Source organism: Hyperolius riggenbachi, chromosome 7, assembly GCF_040937935.1.
Source record: "Hyperolius riggenbachi isolate aHypRig1 chromosome 7, aHypRig1.pri, whole genome shotgun sequence".
NCBI classification, from domain to species: Eukaryota; Metazoa; Chordata; class Amphibia; order Anura; family Hyperoliidae; genus Hyperolius; species Hyperolius riggenbachi.
In genome coordinates, this window is record NC_090652.1 from 158,911,491 (window position 1) to 158,930,169 (window position 18,679).

The 18,679-nt window shown below is 44.9% G+C and overlaps 1 protein-coding gene across 3 annotated transcripts in view; it reads right to left on the reverse strand.

The window, feature by feature from the left end:
• Positions 1 to 18,679, reverse strand: part of ERI2 (ERI1 exoribonuclease family member 2) — a 196,613-nt gene that overhangs the window by 174,904 nt on the left and 3,030 nt on the right. For all 3 annotated transcript variants that reach the window (XM_068244808.1, XM_068244807.1, XM_068244806.1), the window contains exons 2-7: positions 8,549 to 8,604; positions 6,467 to 6,537; positions 6,309 to 6,389; positions 4,731 to 4,858; positions 1,418 to 1,574; positions 1,176 to 1,276 (exon numbers count right to left, since the gene is read on the reverse strand). In XM_068244808.1, coding sequence (XP_068100909.1) covers positions 1,176 to 1,276; positions 1,418 to 1,574; positions 4,731 to 4,858; positions 6,309 to 6,389; positions 6,467 to 6,537; positions 8,549 to 8,589 — 579 coding nt within the window. In that variant the 5' untranslated portion in view covers positions 8,590 to 8,604. The remainder of the gene's footprint in view (positions 1 to 1,175; positions 1,277 to 1,417; positions 1,575 to 4,730; positions 4,859 to 6,308; positions 6,390 to 6,466; positions 6,538 to 8,548; positions 8,605 to 18,679) is intronic.

Below are 18,679 nucleotides of genomic sequence, written 5' to 3' on the forward strand. Positions count from 1 at the left end.
ACAGCCATGCTGTGAGGCTGTGTTTACATGTGTAGTGTCAGTCTCAGCTGCTCCCCCGCCTCCTGCATAGCTCCGGTCCCTGCCCCCGTCCCTTCCCTCCAATCAGCAGGGAGGGAAGGGATGCAGGCGGGGACTGGAGTTCTGCAGGAGGCGGGGAGAGCAGCAGACTGACACTATAGAGATAAACACAGCCAGCTCTGACAAGCTGTTTGTCAGCAGCGTGGCTGTGATTTATGAGGGATTGCATAGTGCAGGGGGACCTTAGGGGGGTTTGGGATAGCAACAGAGGCTGGGCTGTATAGGCAGATCCAGCCTCTGTATGCAGATAATAATCTTCAAACCCACCTCGGGTTCTCTTTAAGTTAATGTTTTAATCCTTAAAATAACTACAGAATTCTAAAGTTAAAGACAGGCTGTTAATTAACTGCATGTGAAAATAACTACAGAGGATGTACCTTAAAGGACCTCTGTCGCGAAGATCTTAAAATTTAAAATACATGTGAACATATACAAAAAAGAAGTACATTTCTTCGAGGATAAAATCAGCCATAAATTACTTTTCTCCTATGTTGCTGTCACTTACAGTAAGTAGTATAAATCTGACATTACAGACAGATTTTAGACTAGCCCATCTTCTCGTGGGGGGTTCTCAGGGTTTTCTTTATTTTTAAAAGCACTTAGTGAATGGCAGTTGCACTGTCCAACTGCCAAAAAAGTGTGCAGTGAGCAGGGAGGCTGGCCAACATCTTTGTTTAAGTCTTTTTCAGAGAATGTCTTTATAAAGAATAAAGGCCATGCTGAGAATCCCCCCATGAAGAGATGGACTAAGCCAAAATCTGTCGGTAATGTCAGATTTCTACTACCTACTGAAAGTGACAGCAACATAGGAGAAAAGTAATGTATTGCTCATTTTACTCCGGAAGAAATGTACTTCTTATGTATGCGTTTCAAATTTTAAGATTTTTGTGACAGTTCCTCTTTAAGGACTGAAGTGATACAATAACTCTCACTGTGAAAACTCATCTCTACACCTTAATAAGGCAAGCTTCTTTAGTGAATTAACACTGAAAATACCATCCGATGTGTGGTGGTAAGTTTTCTCTTGCCTTATTATCACCAGCATGATTTTAGTGAATTGAGGTCTTTGTCTTGTACTTAGAGATGGGTCACCTCACCTTGTAAGTTAGTCTGAGGTCAATCCACGAATTCAGAATATCTGGTTTTCTCAACTGTTTCCTCTTGCATTCATACAGCAAACAAACTCCCAGATCCCAGTCTGAAATAATAATGCAATAGATTTAGCAGATACAATAATATAAAGCTAAGGTGTTCCTACAAAGATCTCACAGATCTGTGCTCTATAAACTACTGTGTTATAGCGCTGGCATGGCACATACAATCCAAAGCTGCTACCTACCTGACCACGTGACAAATGCACATATCTTTTGATCGGAGGTGGCTTGATTTGGAAGGACACTTGGGAAAATGATGCCTTTATCATTTTGGAGTTTTTGAATCCAGTTAGAAAACTGAGACAGACAGATCTTTAGAGGGACCCCATCATCCACTTGTTGCTAAAAATAGAAAGGTTATTAGTTTTTTATATCATTTGAGAATTATCATCATTGAAATGATTAACCACCCTGATAGTATGATTATTTCCAGATTTTAGGGTTTAAAACCGGTGCATTTTTGTTCACACTTTCAGACCCTAAAACCGTGAAACAATTATGCTGCTAGAAAGCCTGCAACAGCCCCTGCACTTACCTCCCTAGGATCCAGCGCTGCAGTTCTCACTCCGTACTCTAGGTGGTGCTGTAACCCTATAGTGAGATCGCCAGCTGTCGTCATGTTCTCACCAAGGAAATGCAGAGCCTCGGAGGACAGGAAGAAGAATGGCTGCCTGCATCTGGATCCCAGGGTGGTAAGTGAAAATGGCCACTGCGCGCTATGCTCTGCATAGACCTTGCGATGGTCACCACAAGTCTAGCTCGAGGTTACCGCTCAGCTGCGGCTTTCCAAACTCGAGCCTGACTCAGGGTTACTGCCAGGGAGGTTAAAAGCCGGAAATAATATTAGTCTTGTATGTAAAGTATTAGAATGTCAGGAGAGAATGATGATAGCAAGGAAGCTGCCAGGCGTCTTCAGTCATCAAAATCTTACTGGAATTGTATAATGCTGATGAGGGTGGTTTACTGAAGAAGATATACTGAAGAGAAATGAATTGAAACCATGTTCAGACATCCAAACATAGGTGGAGAATTACTTTTAAAGAGTAACTGTCAGGCTGCAGAAGCTAATTTAAACCTCTATTCTCCTGTGTTAAACAGTTTAGAAGGAAGCCAAAAAGCCATTAGTGAAGATAAAAATCTCAGTTACCTTTGATGTGTGCTTATCAGAAAAGCTGTTATAGACCCAAGAGGACGCAAGCCGCATACTATACTGCAAAGCATTCTGGGGCCCTCCCCTCGGCTGCTAATGAGACGTTACAGCAGCTTGTAATCAGTCCAGCGCGTAGCACTGATAAATCTCCGGGCAGAGTACACTGCAGGAGTCAGCTATTGTTCCTAGCCACATGGCTCATTAATATTCACTGCACACTGTGTTATTCAGTAGGAGCTTTTCTGTGATCAGGAAGCAGGCAGGACATGACGACACATTTGACAGAAAAACATGGAGCCTGCCATGAGCTGTCAGGAGCATCTATCTCAGCATATACTATATACAAATTCTGTGAAATCCAAACGTGGACAGTGAAATGCATATGTAATGTAAGTACAGCCAATCTTTAGCTACTGATATATGTGTTTATTTTCTCTGAGACCTTATACCTAACAGCTCCTCTTTAAGGTATGAACAAAGTTTCATTCTATTGCAAATCTCGCCCAGTAAATTCCCACCAATAACTAACAACCTCCCAGTTCACAAGAGATCTGTTTAGACATGACACGTATGTAATCAGTCTGGGCTATTGTATGATGAATGCAATAATTTACAACTTGCCATGTACAATTAAAGGGAACCTGAAGGGAGAAGTATATGGAGGCTGCCATATATATTTCCTGTTTAACAATACCAGTTGCCTGGCAGCCCTAACAAACTATTGAGTGTCTGAAACATACCAGAAACAAGTATGTGTATAATCTTGTCAAATCTGACAATAGTGTCAGAAACACCTGATCTGCTGCATGCTTGTTCAGAGTCTATGGCTAAATGTATTAGAGGCGCATGAACAACAGAATAGCCAGGCAACTGGTATTACTTAAAAGGAAATTAATATGGCAGCCTCCATATCCCTCTCACTTCAGGTGTCCTTTAAATGTAGGAGGTTTAATAACACTCATTTTATTTAAACCTGTTCTCAAAATATTCAGTAGTTTTCAGAAACCGATCTACACATCATCCGTTTCAGACAGAACTTAAACTGGAATAGTCACCTATTTCACCAAAATAAGGAAAGTTTTGCACTAAACAGAACATAGCGTACTTTCCAGCAAACTGTAAATGTGCTTCTTACAGGTTAGGTCCTCATGCTACCATGTGAGGTGAAGGTTCCACTCCCACCACCCTCAGGCTGGGTGCACACTGCACACTAGGGCAAGCCCCATCCTTTTTACCGCATTTTGTTGAACTTTGTGAGCCACACATGCAATGTATTTTATGGGCCATTTGCAGTTTGCAAATTTGCAAGCATTTCAAAATTGATGTATTTTGCAAGTTTATTAAAGAGAACCCGAGGTGGGTTTGAAGAATATTATCTGCATACAGAGGCTGGATCTGCCTATACAGCCCAGCCTCTGTTGCTATCCCAAACCCCCCTAAGGTCCCCCTGCACTCTGCAATCCCTCATAAATCACAGCCACGCTGCTGACAAACAGCTTGTCAGAGCTGGCTGTGTTTATCTCTATAGTGTCAGTCTGCTGCTCTCCCCGCCTCCTGCAGAACTCCAGTCCCCGCCTGCATCCCTTCCCTCCCTGCTGATTGGAGGTAAGGGACAGGGGCAGGGACCGGAGCTATGCAGGAGGCGGGGGAGCAGCTGAGACTGACACTACAGATGTAAATACAGCCTCACAGCACGGCTGTGATTTATGAGGGATTGCAGAGTGCAGGGGGACCTTAGTGGGGTTTGGGATAGCAACAGAGGCTGGGCTGTATAGGCAGATCCAGCCTCTGTATGCAGATAACATTCTTTAAACACACCTCGGGTTCTCTTTAAAGAAGAATTAAAGCTTTTTTATTTTCATCATCCTCACACTCCAGGGCCCCTCGCTCTGTAATATTTGACTGAGCAGAATGTTGATTATGTCTCTGCCCGTCCTTAGGAACGCCCCCTCCACTCGTCGTTTATGGTTCCCGATATACTGTACTGCACGCGGACTATCATTCCGAGATCAATCTTTACAAACCCACACACATCGCTGCTTTTCCAGGAGTGATTACAGGGACCAGTGGGACAAGGAGAGGAATGGACAAGGCACAGAGGTATGTGGATCCAGTGAACACACCTCTGTTCTAGCTCAGGTATCTTTGCCTCAGGTCAGGTGTGCTTTAAATTTGTGAAAAGATCCAGCAGTAATAAAAACAAAAACTGATGAGTCAAATTTTAGATTGTATCTCTAGTTTCCTGCTTGCACAAAAGATTTTAAAAGCATAAACATTACATGGAATTGTGAACCTACAGTGTAGTAGCACTTTCAACCATTCTCTACCAAATAAAAGAGAAAATATACCTGACTTATCCCTGTGAGTTCTGTACAAAAGTTGGAAAGAATTGGGTGCTCTTGCGGCTGTACATAGGTGTGGAACTCGGACTCTATTTCTCCGCTGGAAGTGTTCAACAAAACTGCTGGAAACTCAACTGAAAGGGAAGGCAGGCAGAATAAGTTATGTACGGATCATTTGGCTTGTCAACGCATTAGCGAAACAGATGCAAAAGTCCCAGTTCAGTTATAGGTTTTATGTATGCATACGTTTGTTACATATTAACCTTCATTAATGCATGTAAAAATGTTATTGTAAAAATTATTCCTGCAATAAATAAAAAATATAAACTACAGCAGGTCAAAAGGTATCCATAACAGTAATATGATGCAAATAACGGGGGGAGAGTGTGCCTGCTATACTCACTGGAACCACCCGTCCTAGAGACAGACAGCCTGCGCAGATTAACTCATGGTTGTCACTCTTCTAGGAAGGTATGGAAAGAAAAGGCAAACCTTCTCCCCTGCTACATGTACCTTGTCAAGCCATGTGACATTGGTCCTGATCTACCTAGGCAGCATTAAAACTATGCAGGTAGCAACCCAACGGTAATAAAAAAAAAAAAAAAAGATACATAGCGCATTAGCAGTAAATGCATGTTGCACATTATTCCGACTGACACTGCTGTACTGCTGATGCGTCAAAGTGAACATTGTGATTATATTGCTTGTTATTGACAGCCTGTGTGATCCAGGAAACCTGAATTTAACTTTTTCAAAAATTGTCCAAGATAGTGGCAAAAAGATACAACCCTCACCAGAAAACCTTTCCCCAGGCCCTTTTTGCCAGGTGCACCATCCAGCTGATTTTCCTGACCACTCCATTGTCAAAATGCAGCCCCAAACCTGGCAGCAGCCACACAGTCTGTCCATGGTTATTAAGGGGCTGTTCTGTGTGAAGACAGGTTGGCTGCCTGGCACAGCAGGCTGCCCTGATATGCAGCTCCCTTTTTAAATGCCGATTTTAAATTTATTTTCAATAAGCTATTACTATTTTGGATGTGCCGACTAGATTTTGGACTATTGTTTACTACCTCAGTGGTATAAAAAGGCAACACTCGTGAATGCACTCTGCATCTATTTTTCCTACGACATGGGTGCTGGTCTCACTGAATAATTGAGATTATGGTTATTAAGCACTGCAACACACCTAGGGGATGGGGAAGAGAAGGAAGCTGACTAGAAATAGACAAATTCTGTTGAATATTTTCCAGGTTTTCTGGATCACTTAAATCGCTCCTAGAGATGATTGGCGACCTCTAGAGGCACCTTAGTTAATTGAAGCCATGATATTATGCATTATGTGTTCAGCAGGGATGTTTAATAAGATGCAAATTATAAGTCTGCATTTTATCAGGCCCTTTTTAGGCTATAATTTAAAAAAAATTGCACAAATATTTATCTCAAGTCTCCATTACCCCTATTAACCCTATAACCATCCCTAGTGTTCAGGTTTAGGATCACCTCAGATGTCCAGACAATGGATGAATACAGTCTCTTTGTATACCTTCTGTGAGCGGTCAATCCTTATTACAGTTTATTACTTACTGATTTCTTGACCATAGTGCTTAATGTCCTTCCAACAGGTTGACTCAAAATCAATGATGATCAAGTATTGAAAGAATTGTCCTGCAATGAAAACAACCAGACGGGGGTCAGAAATCTTAATCTTCCTGTCAAACAGAATCAAGGGGACAGTTACTTACTAGACTTGGGGCTGCTGCCATTCCTATTGTTCACAGACAACTTTGAGCTTCTCCTTATTAGCCCGAGTTCCCTACAAAAAGACATCAGTTTACCATCAGACGTAGCAGACAGTATTAGAAGACACTTTTGCACTATTATTTACCTTTGTAGCCCATTCTGTGCTAAAATACACCAACAGCCTTCACTCTGTTTACATTGTAGAACTAAATGGGGGAAATTTTGTCACACAATGAAGCGACTAATGTGTGAACTATAGTGTTGTGAAGCTGTGCACACATAAAACATCCAATTGTCCAGAGTAATTCAGTAGCTCTTATTTCTTTTTCTAAATTCCCCGCACAAATGTATACTTGAGGTAATTACAGCTTCACTACAGTGCTTTCTGTAGATCAAGACAATGAGGAAATAGTGAAGCTCTTCCCTGTAGTCTGAACTTAAGGCTTACCCTGCTGCCGTTAAAATCCCCAGTGACGTTAGTCATTGGGAATTGTCATTATAAAAAAAAAAAAAGCCAGATACTTACCTAAGGAGAGGGACGGCTCTGGGTTAGAATGAGCCTTCCCGCTCCTCATCTCTCGGTGCAGCGCAAGCATCCCTGTTAGAATCCCCCGCCGCGTGGGACTTCGGAAATCTTCAGGTGCCAGGCAGCTCCATACTGCGCACCCGCAGGTGCGCAAGGGAGGGAGTGCGCAGTATGCAGCGGCCTGTCTTCAGGAGCACTCGGGAAGCCTCCCTTCGGCGGGGGAGAGAGCAGAATTTGACCAAATTGGTTGAATGCTGCTATGGGGGATCCTGCGCTGGAACGATTATCAGGGGAGGAGAGGGAAGACTCATTAGGACTCAGAGCCTTCCCTCTCCTTAGATAAGTAACTGGCTTTTTTTTTCTTTATTAACGACAATTCCCAATGACTTTAAATACTATTCCGCCTCCAAGATGTAGCAACTCGGAGGGAGAAATAATTTGGGGTTTGGCTATAGCCACGCCAAACTGACGCTACATGGCCGGCGCTGGGTGCCGAGAACAGGCGCCCAGGGGGATTACCCCAAATATCTAGTATTGCTCTAATTAACAAATGAAAGTGGATGAGATAAATGAGTTTTTCATTGGGTAATATGGCAGAATATGGGCACTGGTGAGGCCCTGAAGTACTGGGCATTGAGCAATTTGTGGACAGAACTTCCTTGCACCGGAACACACTTAGTCCACACTAGATGGCTTTTCAGAGCAGAAGGCAGCAAACCAATTTACAGTACATGCAAAATGGTCCCCATGTATTCCTATTGGAAATCCTGTACCCATTTAAACATGTAGGTCAACATCAGATTTGGGTTTGTCTGTTCCAGTTCCACAATAGACAGACAGGATTTGGACGATTTTTCCGACAGTGGATGGGTTGCCACAGAATGGCATGCATTCACTCCTGGGAGCAGCAGAAACTGACAGAGACCACCAGAGTGCCATACGGATGCGCTGACACTTTAGCATAGTGTAAACCAGCCATAGAACTGCATGGGAGGTTCAAAAACCTGCTCACTTCCCCCCACAAGGTAAATAGTGCATGTTGGATAAAACTGCTGCTAACTCGGCTCTTCTCAAACCTCTTTGGTGTGGTATTAACTGGATTTTACATGCAAGCAAGCAAGCTAAACAAGCTTTGTAATTTATCCCTGCATTTCTACAGAGATGAGCTGAGCCTACAATAATGAAGTTTCACTGTAATGTCTCAAAATTTAAAGCAATCACACATCATGTGATTAAAGGACACCAGGAGTGAGAGGGATATGAAGGCTGCCATATTTATTCCCTTTTAAACAATACCAGTTGCCTGGCTGTCCTGTCGGTCCATTGCCTCTAACACCTTCAGTCATAGACAAGCATGCCAATCAGATGTTTCTGACAAAAATGTCAAGATTAGCTGCATGCTTGTTTCAGGTTTGTGACTCCAACACTACTGATGCTGAATACTCAGCTGGACTGCCAGGCAACTGGTATGGTTTAAAAGAAAATCAATATGGCAACCTCCATATCCTCCTTACTTCAGGTGTCCTTTAAATAACCGTGTAAAAATGTTCCAGCTTACTTTGCAAGTTGTTTTGTGCTCATTGTAATTTTCTGTACCATTTGAAAGCAATGTACCTAAAACAAAAAAAAAAAAAAAAAAAAAAAGGAGACTTGTTTGTCATACTTTACACAATAAGTAACATGAAATTTGAAAACAAAATCCTGAATTTTTCTAAAGTATGATTATTAAGCTAACTGCAGACTAAAGCCTCATTCCCCAAGTGCAGGATTATTGCATGCTGGGACAACTACCACACAGGCTCACAGAATCGCAAATGCAAACAAAATTGCAGATAAATCGCATTTGTTTGCGCCCAAGGTTTTCCCACACCAGAGGCAAAGATTCCACAATGTGACACCCCCCCCACCCACCCAGTTACCTAGCCAGATGTGCCCCCAGTATTTGGTACACTCCCCTCTCCAGTATAGTTATCTAGATGTGCCTCCAGTGTCCCTCCCTCTCCAGTATAACTAGCCCCCCCCAACCCAGCATAGATAGCCATATGTGTCCCCAGTATTAGGCAGCCCCCCAATCCAGCAATCGATAGCGAGTTTCCATTTCTGCTAACTTGTGACAAAAAAAAAAAAATAATCTGCCAAGGACTCGCCATGCCCCTCTCTGAATACTTTGGGGTGTTTAATTTCCAAAATGGGGTCATTTGTGGGTTGCGTTTACTGTCCTGGCATTTTTGGGGATGCTAAATTGTAAGCATCCCTGTAAAGCCTAAAGGTGCTCATAGGACTTTGGGCCCCTTAGCACACCTAGGCTGCAAAAAAGTGTCACACATGCAGTATCACCGTACTCAGGAGAAATAGTATAATGTGTTTTGGGGTGTATTTTTACACATACCCATGTTGGGTGGGAGAAATCTCTCTGTAAATGACAATTATTTTTTTTTACTCACAATTGTCCATTTACAGAGATATTTCTCCCACCCAGCATGGGTATGTGTAAAAATACACCCCAAAACACATTATACTACTTCTCCTGAGTACGGCGATACCACATGTGTGGCACTTTTTTGCAGCCTAGGTGCACTAAGGGGCCCAAAGTCCTATGAGTACCTTTAGGATTTCACAGGTCATTTTGAGGCATTTGGTTTCCAGACTACTCCTCACGGTTTAGGACCCCTAAAATGCCAGGGCAGCTTAGGAACCCCACAAGTGACCCCATTTTAGAAAGACAACACCCCAAGGTATTCCGTTAGGAGTATGGTGAGTTCATAGAAGATTTTATTTTTGTCACAAGTTAGCGGAAATTGATTTTTATTGTTTTTTGTCACAAAGTGTCATTTTCCACTAACTTGTGACAAAAAATAAAATCTTCTATGAACTCACCATACTCCTAACGGAATACCTTGGGGTGTCTTCTTTCTAAAATGGGGTCACTTGTACGGTTCCTATACTGTCCTGGCATTTTAGGGGCCCTAAACCGTGAGGAGTTGTCTGGAAACCAAATGCCTCAAAATGACCGTTCAGGGGTATAAGCATCTGCAAATTTTGATGACAGGTGGTCTATGAGGGGCCAAATTTTGTGGAACTGGTCATAAGCAGGGTGGCCTCTTAGATGACAGGTTGTATTGGCACTGAAGTGCAGGAAGCGCAGGATTTTCTCAAATCGTGACCTGGACATGGCAGCAGAAAACATGGGCATGTGATGTATTGGGTGCGTAGACCAATAGGACCGCAATACATTCTTTTTGACTAGACCCATGGTAAGGAGAAGGCCCCAAAAAATGTTACGTACGGAAACTTGGAGTGGTTTCCACCGAAAAGGCTGGGCATGGTAGCTTCTTGGATTGGCGGGTGCGTATTGTGTGGCATAACGGTTGGTCTCAGCCACAATTAAGTCGTAGAGACCAGCAGTGATCAGAAAAAAAAAAATTCTGTCACTGCGGTGGGGCAGGTGAGGGTTTAGCCGGGTGATCAGAAGCCTGCAGGGGGCAGATTAGGGCCTGATCTGATGGGTAGGAGTGCTAGGGTGTGACAGGAGGTGACTGATGGGTGTCTCAGGGGGTGATTAGAGGGGAGAATAGATGCAATCAATGCACTGGGGAGGTGATCGGAAGGGGGTCTGAGGGGGATCTGAGGAGCCCACACAGGGCAAGTTCGGGCCTGATCTGATGGGTAGGTGTGCTAGGGGGTGACAGGAGGTGATTGATGGGTGTCTCAGGGTGTGATTAGAGGGGGGGGGGGGGGAATAGATGCAAGCAATGCACTGGGGAGGTGATCAGGGGTGATCTGAGGGTGTGGGCGGGTAATTGGGCAGATTAGGATCTGATTTGATGGGTAGCAGTGACAGGGGGTAATTGATGGGTGATCAGTGGGTGATTAGAGGAGAGAATAGATGCAAGCAATGCCCTGGCGAGGTGACCCCGGGGGGGGGGTCTGAAGGTGTGGGCGGGTGTTTGGGTGCCCGCAAGGGGCAGATTAGGGTCTGATCTGATGGGTAGCAGTGACAGGGAGTGATTGATGGGTGATCAGTGGGTGATTAGAGGGGAGAACAGATGTAAACAATGCACTTGGGAGGTGATCTGAGGGCGGGTGTGCGGGCAATCTGAGGGTGTGGGCGGGTGATCAGGTGCCCGCAAGGGGCAGGTTAGGGTCTGATCTGAAGGGTGGCAGTGACAGGTGGTGATTGACAGGTGATCAGTGGGTGATTACAGGGGAGAATAGATGTATAAAGTACACGGGGGGGGGGCTGGGGCAGATCTGAGGGTGTGGGAGGGTGATCAGGAGCCCCCAGGGGGCAGTTTAGGACCTAATCTAAATTATAGCGTTGACAGATAGTGACAGAAGGTGATTGATGGGTGATTAGGGGGGTGATTGGGTGCAAACAGTGGTCTGAGGGGGTGATCAGGGTGGGAGGGGGGGTCTGAGGGGTGCTGTGGGCAATTGGGGGGGGGGCAGGATCAGTGCGCGCGTGTGTGTGTGTGTGTGTGTGTCTATATGTACAGCTGCAAACCCCCCCCCCCCCCCCGGTGGCCCCTCGATCACCAGGGCAGGAGGCAGCCTGTATTCCATGCGGCAGATCGGGGGTTAACAACCCGCCGGCGCTACCAATTGGCCGGCGGGTTGACGTCGCGGGTGGGCGGAGCCTAATGCCGGCAGATGCGCGCGCATCTATGCGCGTGATCCCCGGCTATTTAGTCCCCCAGGTGCCGCCGCCGATCGGCGTTGGCCGGTCCTGGGGGTGCCGCCGCCAATTGGTAGTGGGCGGTCAGCAAGTGGTTAAGGTGCCCATATATGCTGGCAGATGGTCAGCAGGTTCAGGTGCTACCGCTGTTCACCCTGCCACGCCTTTTTGAGCAAGATCTATCCAGCATGCCAGATTCATCATTTAGATCAAGTTCAGAGGTAACTCAATTGACCATCAGGGTGCCACATTGTGGCATTGATCTCTGGCAGATTCAATCATTATGATTGAATTTGCCAAATATCAAATAAGGCCTCTTGCACACTGCAAGCGATTCCGATTCAGATTCCGCTTTTCAATCAGTTTTTACATCCGATTCCGATTTGCAGTTTGCTCCCTGCACACTGCAAATCTGAATCTGAATCGGATGTAAAAACCGATTAAAAAGCGGAATCTGAATCGGAATCGCTTGCAGTGTGCAAGAGGCCTAATTTGGGCATTAGTTAAGTTTAGGGGACCAAGCAAGAAACCTCTTTTGGGCGCTAGTCTAGTTTAGGGGATCAAGCAGAAAGACAAAAATTACTTACGGTAATGTCTTTTCCAGAAGTCGGAAGGACAGCAACCCTGAGACTTGTCTCCATCCAAACTACACTGGACAGGAACTAGATAAAAAAGATTTGCATAATTGGTTAGGCAGGCAGAACATATATAAACCCCTCATGCTCTTACCCCCTCAGTTGGTAAAAAAAAGACTCCACACATAATGATGCTTCAAAATAAATTTTAATAGAAACAGCGGTGGGTAGTAAAGGGTGCTGTCCTTCCGACTTCTGGAAAAGACATTACCGTAAGTAATTTTTGTCTTTCCCAGAACGTCTCAGGACAGCAACCCTGAGATGATATACAAGATAACCATTAGGGAGGGACTACAGCCTGTAACACTTTTCTGCCGAAACTTAAATCGGCACTAGATAAGACATCAAGCCTATAGTGTTTCACGAATGTGTTGTGACTTGACCAGGTGGCTGCCTTGCAGATTTGCTCAACCGATGCTCCTGCCCTCTCTGCCCATGAAGTTGATACTGCTCTGGTTGAGTGAGCTTTCACTTTAGCTGAAAGTTGCTTTCCTTGTTTGGTATAAGCGAGATTAATAGCCTGTTTTATCCCTCTGGCTATAGTTGCTTTAGAAGCCTGTTTTACCTCTGAACTTTCCTGCAAATAGTACCAAGAGGGCGTTCGAAAGTCTCCATGAACTGGTGCGTTGCATGTACTCCATAACACATCTTCTGACATCCAGATGATGCAGTCTTTCCTCCTTTTGGTTTGCTGGATTATTGCAAAAAGAGGGAAGGAATATCTCCTGCGATCTGTGGAATTTTGATACCACCTTAGGCAAAAAAACTGGATCCAACTTCAGTGTGATTCTGTCATCGGATACAATACAGTAAGGCTCTAGGATGGATAATGCCTGTAGTTCTCCCACTCTTCTGGCTGATGTTATCGCCAAGAGAAATGCTGTCTTGAGTGACAAATGTTTATCTGAACTTTCTTCTAAAGGCTCAAACGGAGGATCACATAACCCTTGCAGTACTGTGTTTAAGTCCCAAGGCGGTACTCTATTCTGAACAGCAGGACGAAGTCTTTTCAAAGCTTTAAAAAATCTTATGACATATTCCTCTTCCGCCAGCCTTCTGTCCAGGAAGACACTCAAAGCTGACACCTGCACTTTCAGGGTACTGATGCTTAAACCCTTCTGAAATCCACTTTGAAGAAACTCCAAAACAGAATTTGATTGCGCCAGCTCTCTGGCGTTGGCGTCACACCAGGAACTATAAACTCTCCATGCCTTATAATAGATCTGACGTGTAACCTTTTTTCTGCTTTGTATAAGAGTCTCTGAAAGTTTGTTAGAGAAGCCTTTCCCCTTTAGTAATCGCCACTCAGGCTCCAGGCAGAAAGATGAAGGAGGTTCAAGTTGGGGTGAACTGCTGGCCCCTGGACTAATAGATCCGAGTGGTCTGGAAGGATTAGATGTTCTGAAGCTAACCTCTGCAACAGTGCAAACCACGGTCTCTTGGGCCAGTATGGGACCACTAGAATTCCCTGAGCTCTGTCTCGATAAATCTTGCTGATCACTTTCGATATCAAATGGATAGGGGGAAACATGTACATAGTCTGGTGACCCCAATTGATTGAGAATGCATCCAGGGCCCAGGGCTTGTCTTCGGGACACAGGGAGCAAAACAGACGGCACTTCGCATTGGTTCTCCTGGCGAACAGATCCACCTGAGGCACCTCCCACCGGTCTGTAAGTTGTTGAAACACTCGGTCGTTGAGGCTCCACTCGTCCTGTGAAAGCCTCTTTCTGCTCAGGAAATCCGCTAGGCAATTTAAGGTTCCTTTTAGATGAACAGCTTTCAAAGACTGCACATTCTGTTCCGCCCAATGTAGCATCCTTGATGATTGATGTAGCAGCGATCTGCTCCTTGTGCCTCCTTGATGATTTATGTAAGCAACCACAGTACTGTTGTCTGTGCGGATCGTGACATGTGCCTGTAGAATCTGAGTACTGAATACTTGTAGAGATTCCCAAACTGCCTGTAACTCTCTGCTGTTTGAGGACCGAAGACGAGATCTGTTCGACCACTGTCCCTGGGCTGTGTGAGAATCGAGGTGAGCTCCCCATCCCCAAGAACTCGCATCTGTTGTTATGACACACTGTGTGGGGAATTCCCAAAGATTCCCTTTCAGGCGATTTTGAGGCTCGATCCACCAGAGTAAGGATTGTTTTACGCTCCATGGGACTAAGAGTCTTTTGTCCAGAGAGGAGATGCGTTTGTCCCATTTGGATAGAATCCAGGACTGTAGAACTCTGGAGTGAAGCTGACCCCACTGTACTGCCGGGAAGGAAGATGTTATTGTCCCCAATAGTGCCATAGCCTTCCTCAGAGATATTAACTTCAGGTTCTGAAAAGAGAGAACAGACTTTAACAACATTGTTGATTTTCTACTAGGCAAAAAAAGTCTTTTGCTGACTGTACAGATCTCAAACCCCAAAAATTCCATCTTTTGGCGGGGAGTTAGGGCTGACTTTTCCCAATTAATTAACCACCCCAGGGATTGAAGGAAGTTTATAGTGATATTCATTTGGTCATTCACAACATCCACTGAAGGGCCCCAAATAAGCAGGTCATCTAAATATGACATGATCTGGATAGACTGAAGCCTAAGGCCTGCTAATACTTCCGCCATGACCTTAGTAAAAAGCCATGGAGCAGATGATAAACCAAAGGGTAAAGCAACAAACTGAAAGTGCCTTACCTCTCCCTGTAACACCACTGCGAACCTCAGGAACTGTTGAGATTCTAGATGAATGGGTAAGTGAAGATAGGCATCTTTGAGATCCAATGACGTCAAGTAGCAGGCTTCCTGTAGGAGGTTTACCACTGAACGGATGTTGTCCATCCGGAATTTTCTGTATCTCACTACTTTGTTCAGTCTTTTGAGGTTCAGAATGAATCTGTAACTTCCCTGAGGTTTCTTGATGAGGAATACAGGAGAGTAAAACCCTCGTCTCTCTTGACACCTTGGTACTTTCCTGATGACCCTCCTTTCCAATAAGGACGACACTTCTAGTTGGAGAGCCTTGGCCTGAGCTGACGCACTTGGAGGGGGGGTGATAAAAAACTGGGATGGTGCTGGGGCTATAAACTCTATCTTGTATCCCTCTAAGATAATGTCCAATAGCCACCTGTTTTTGAAGACTGTGTGCCATTGTTCGTAATAGTGGGCTAGCCTGCCCCCCACTGGAATCCTGGCGTCATTGCTTTGGTTGTTGTCCGGAGGAAGCATAGGGGGGGTTATTTCTTGATCGCTGAGTTTTATTAGGGATCCACTTTCATCTCTGGGAACCCTTAATCGTCTGTTCCGATTTGTCCGTGGCACGAAAGGAACGATTAGGGCGGAAAGTTTTCCTCTTGTACGGAAAATTCTTTTTCCTGTCAGCCGATCTTTCTAATGTCTCCTCCAATTTGGATCCAAATAGCAAGTTTCCTTCACAAGGAATACTACATAATTTCGATTTAGATGATGTGTCTCCCTGCCAGGTCTTCACCCAGATTCCTCTCCTGGCTGAGTTAACCAAGGCGGTGGTCCTCGCTGTGAGTCTCACTGAGTCATCTGCTGCATCAGATAAGTAATTAGTTGCATGCAAAATTTTTGGGAAAAAATTCAATATTTCTTCTCTGGGGATACCAGAGGCAATCTGGGATTGTACCTCTAACAACCATAACTTTAAAGACCTTGCTACTGCAGTGGAGGCGATTGACGGTTTAAAATTCAAGGATGCTGCCTCCCAGGCCCTTCTTAAGATATTATCCATTTTCTTATCGATTGGGTCTTTTAAACTCCCAAAATCTTCAAATTGAAGATCTGTCCTTCTGGAAACTTTCGACAGGGATGGGTCTAACTTAGGTGCTGTCCCCCAACATTTCTGGTCTTCCGGACTATAAGGATATCTCTTATTTAATGCTTTTGGCCAAAAAGCTCTATTATCAGGATTATCCCATTCTTTTTTGATAAGCCCCTTAAGACTACTATGTACAGGTATAAAAGCAATCTGAGGGTCAGAAAGGGTTTCATACATCTGGTCGAGGGGAGATAGAGTTTTCCGTTCAATTGTAATACCCATAGCCTGGTGCATCGCTTCTAACAGCTCTTTCATAAAGTCAGTTGAAAAAGCAAACTTTTGATTCTTAACAGATTTATCTGTCGATTTTTCAGTCTCTGATGGAATATCCTCCAATGAGGAAATTTCCAACTCCCCCTCTGACATGTCTGACTCAGCTGAATCCTCCTCTCTCCTTTTCCTTTTCAAAGTAATATCCTCTACAGGGGCCGGCCCGGATGGACCCGGTCTTTCTGTAATAGGTGGGGGATCTGAAATAGGATCTGATTTAGAGGAAATCTCAGGCGCTTTAATTGTCTGCACCGCAGATGAGATCTCAGATCTTATCCAACCTTTAAGTTCTTTCATCATAGAGGGAGTTTCGTCTCTAACTATCTTCTTTGTACACTCCTGACACAACACCTTAGATGAGGATGATAAGGTATTGCCACAAACAGCACATTTCCTTGACTTATGTGATGATTTTGACTGAGGTAAAGATTTGTCAGGCTTTTCAGGCTTATCTATTTTATCAGCTTTCTTATGTCTTGATCCGGATCTGGATTCAGATCTAGAGTCTGATTTATCCGGTTTAGGCTAAAATACAAACAAAATACCAGCCATTAGCCTGAAGAAACGCCAAACAAACCTCTCTATCAGATATGAAGCAAATAACACATTGCACATACCAGAGAGGGAACGGAGCTTGACTCCACAGAGCCCTGGGAGGAAGATCCAGTGGCAGCCTCCATAGTCACCAACAACCATATGTGACTATAGCCGAGCTTTTAAATAGCTCACCAAATTTCGCCCGCCCCCCCCCCCCTCATACAAGGACTGCCTACCTTGGCGAAAAAACAGCACCCAGAAGCGCTTGTACAGCTGCTGGTTTGCGGAGTCAGCCGCCTTCTCACTCCCTCCCTGCAGCCTCGCTTCAGTGGAGCGCACGCCGATGCCAGGAACTTCCTGCTTCCGGCGCTGGGTCACGTGCGGCGCCGGTCACGTGACTTGGGGGCGGGACTTTCTGAGCCTCCGATCCGCTTCCTCCGCTCAGACCATCCCAGGAAAGGCTGTGCGAGCAGCATGATCCCACGCACTCAAACTAGCGTGCGCAGCCCAGGGGATCATCCAAGCCGCGGCTCCTGCAATCTAGCATGGGTGGCCAGCCCTCCCCGACATCTAGCGTCCTGTGGACAGGAAGACAACTGAGGGGGTAAGAGCATGAGGGGTTTATATATGTTCTGCCTGCCTAACCAATTATGCAAATCTTTTTTATCTAGTTCCTGTCCAGTGTAGTTTGGATGGAGACAAGTCTCAGGGTTGCTGTCCTGAGACGTTCTGGGAAAACCTCATAGGGAATAGTTCTCCAATCACAACACCCTCTGCAGCATAAAGTGTTGTGATTGGCTAAATAGTGTGGGCATAGTTTACTACAACCTATCTGAAACCATGCAGCTCGAGGGGGTGCTGTTCACCCAAGCACGTTAGCTGAATCTCCCTATGGAGGTTTTTACTGCTGGATCCCATAAACTACACTAGCGCCGGTGTTCTGACTTTCCAGCATACCCTACAAACCTACATACATTTTCTTCTGCACTTGCACAACCACCGTCATTTACTTTATAGCACAAGTGCAGCACTGCTTCTTCTCTATGGCCAGAATACAAAGAAGTGCACACAAGGGGGGTTACGGTTACATGCCCAGGGGTGTGTGGTTGAGAATAGTTGCCCACCGGGAATGGGGGGGGGGGCAGTGTGTTAAGGTTCAGCACTACCAGGGGAGGGTTCTGTAAGAGAGCAGGGAGAGGTTAGGTCATAGTAAAATATCAGTAAATATTACTGGTATTGAACTGTTTGAATGAAGTGGTAGAAACTACAGTTATCCTACAGTGTATGGTGACTTGATAGGCATGTTATGTTAAAGTTGAAGAGAAATCGAGAGCCCAATATGGTGTAGTATGTCAAAATTGATTGGATAAATGAAACAGTGAGATGGTAATACTCACAAACACGGGCTACCACCTAGGTAACCACTCATTAGGCAGGTTAGGAGGTTAGACCTATCCTCACTCAGGATTAAGAAGTCGCTTTCTGTAGATAGGAAGAAAGGGGGTAGATCACCCCTCCACCTGGGGTGGACTCAAATATAGTGGTAGGTGAACAGAGGCGCCAGAAGGATAAAAGTACATAACATTTTTAAAAAATTGCTGGGAGGAAGTAGTGGACTCGCCTCTGTTAAAGTAGGCACCAAGGACTGTAAATATATAGATATACACATTTATTGAAAATACCTCAAATATGCAACACGTTTCGCGGGCACAGCCCACTTCTTCAGGCAATAAGCAGGG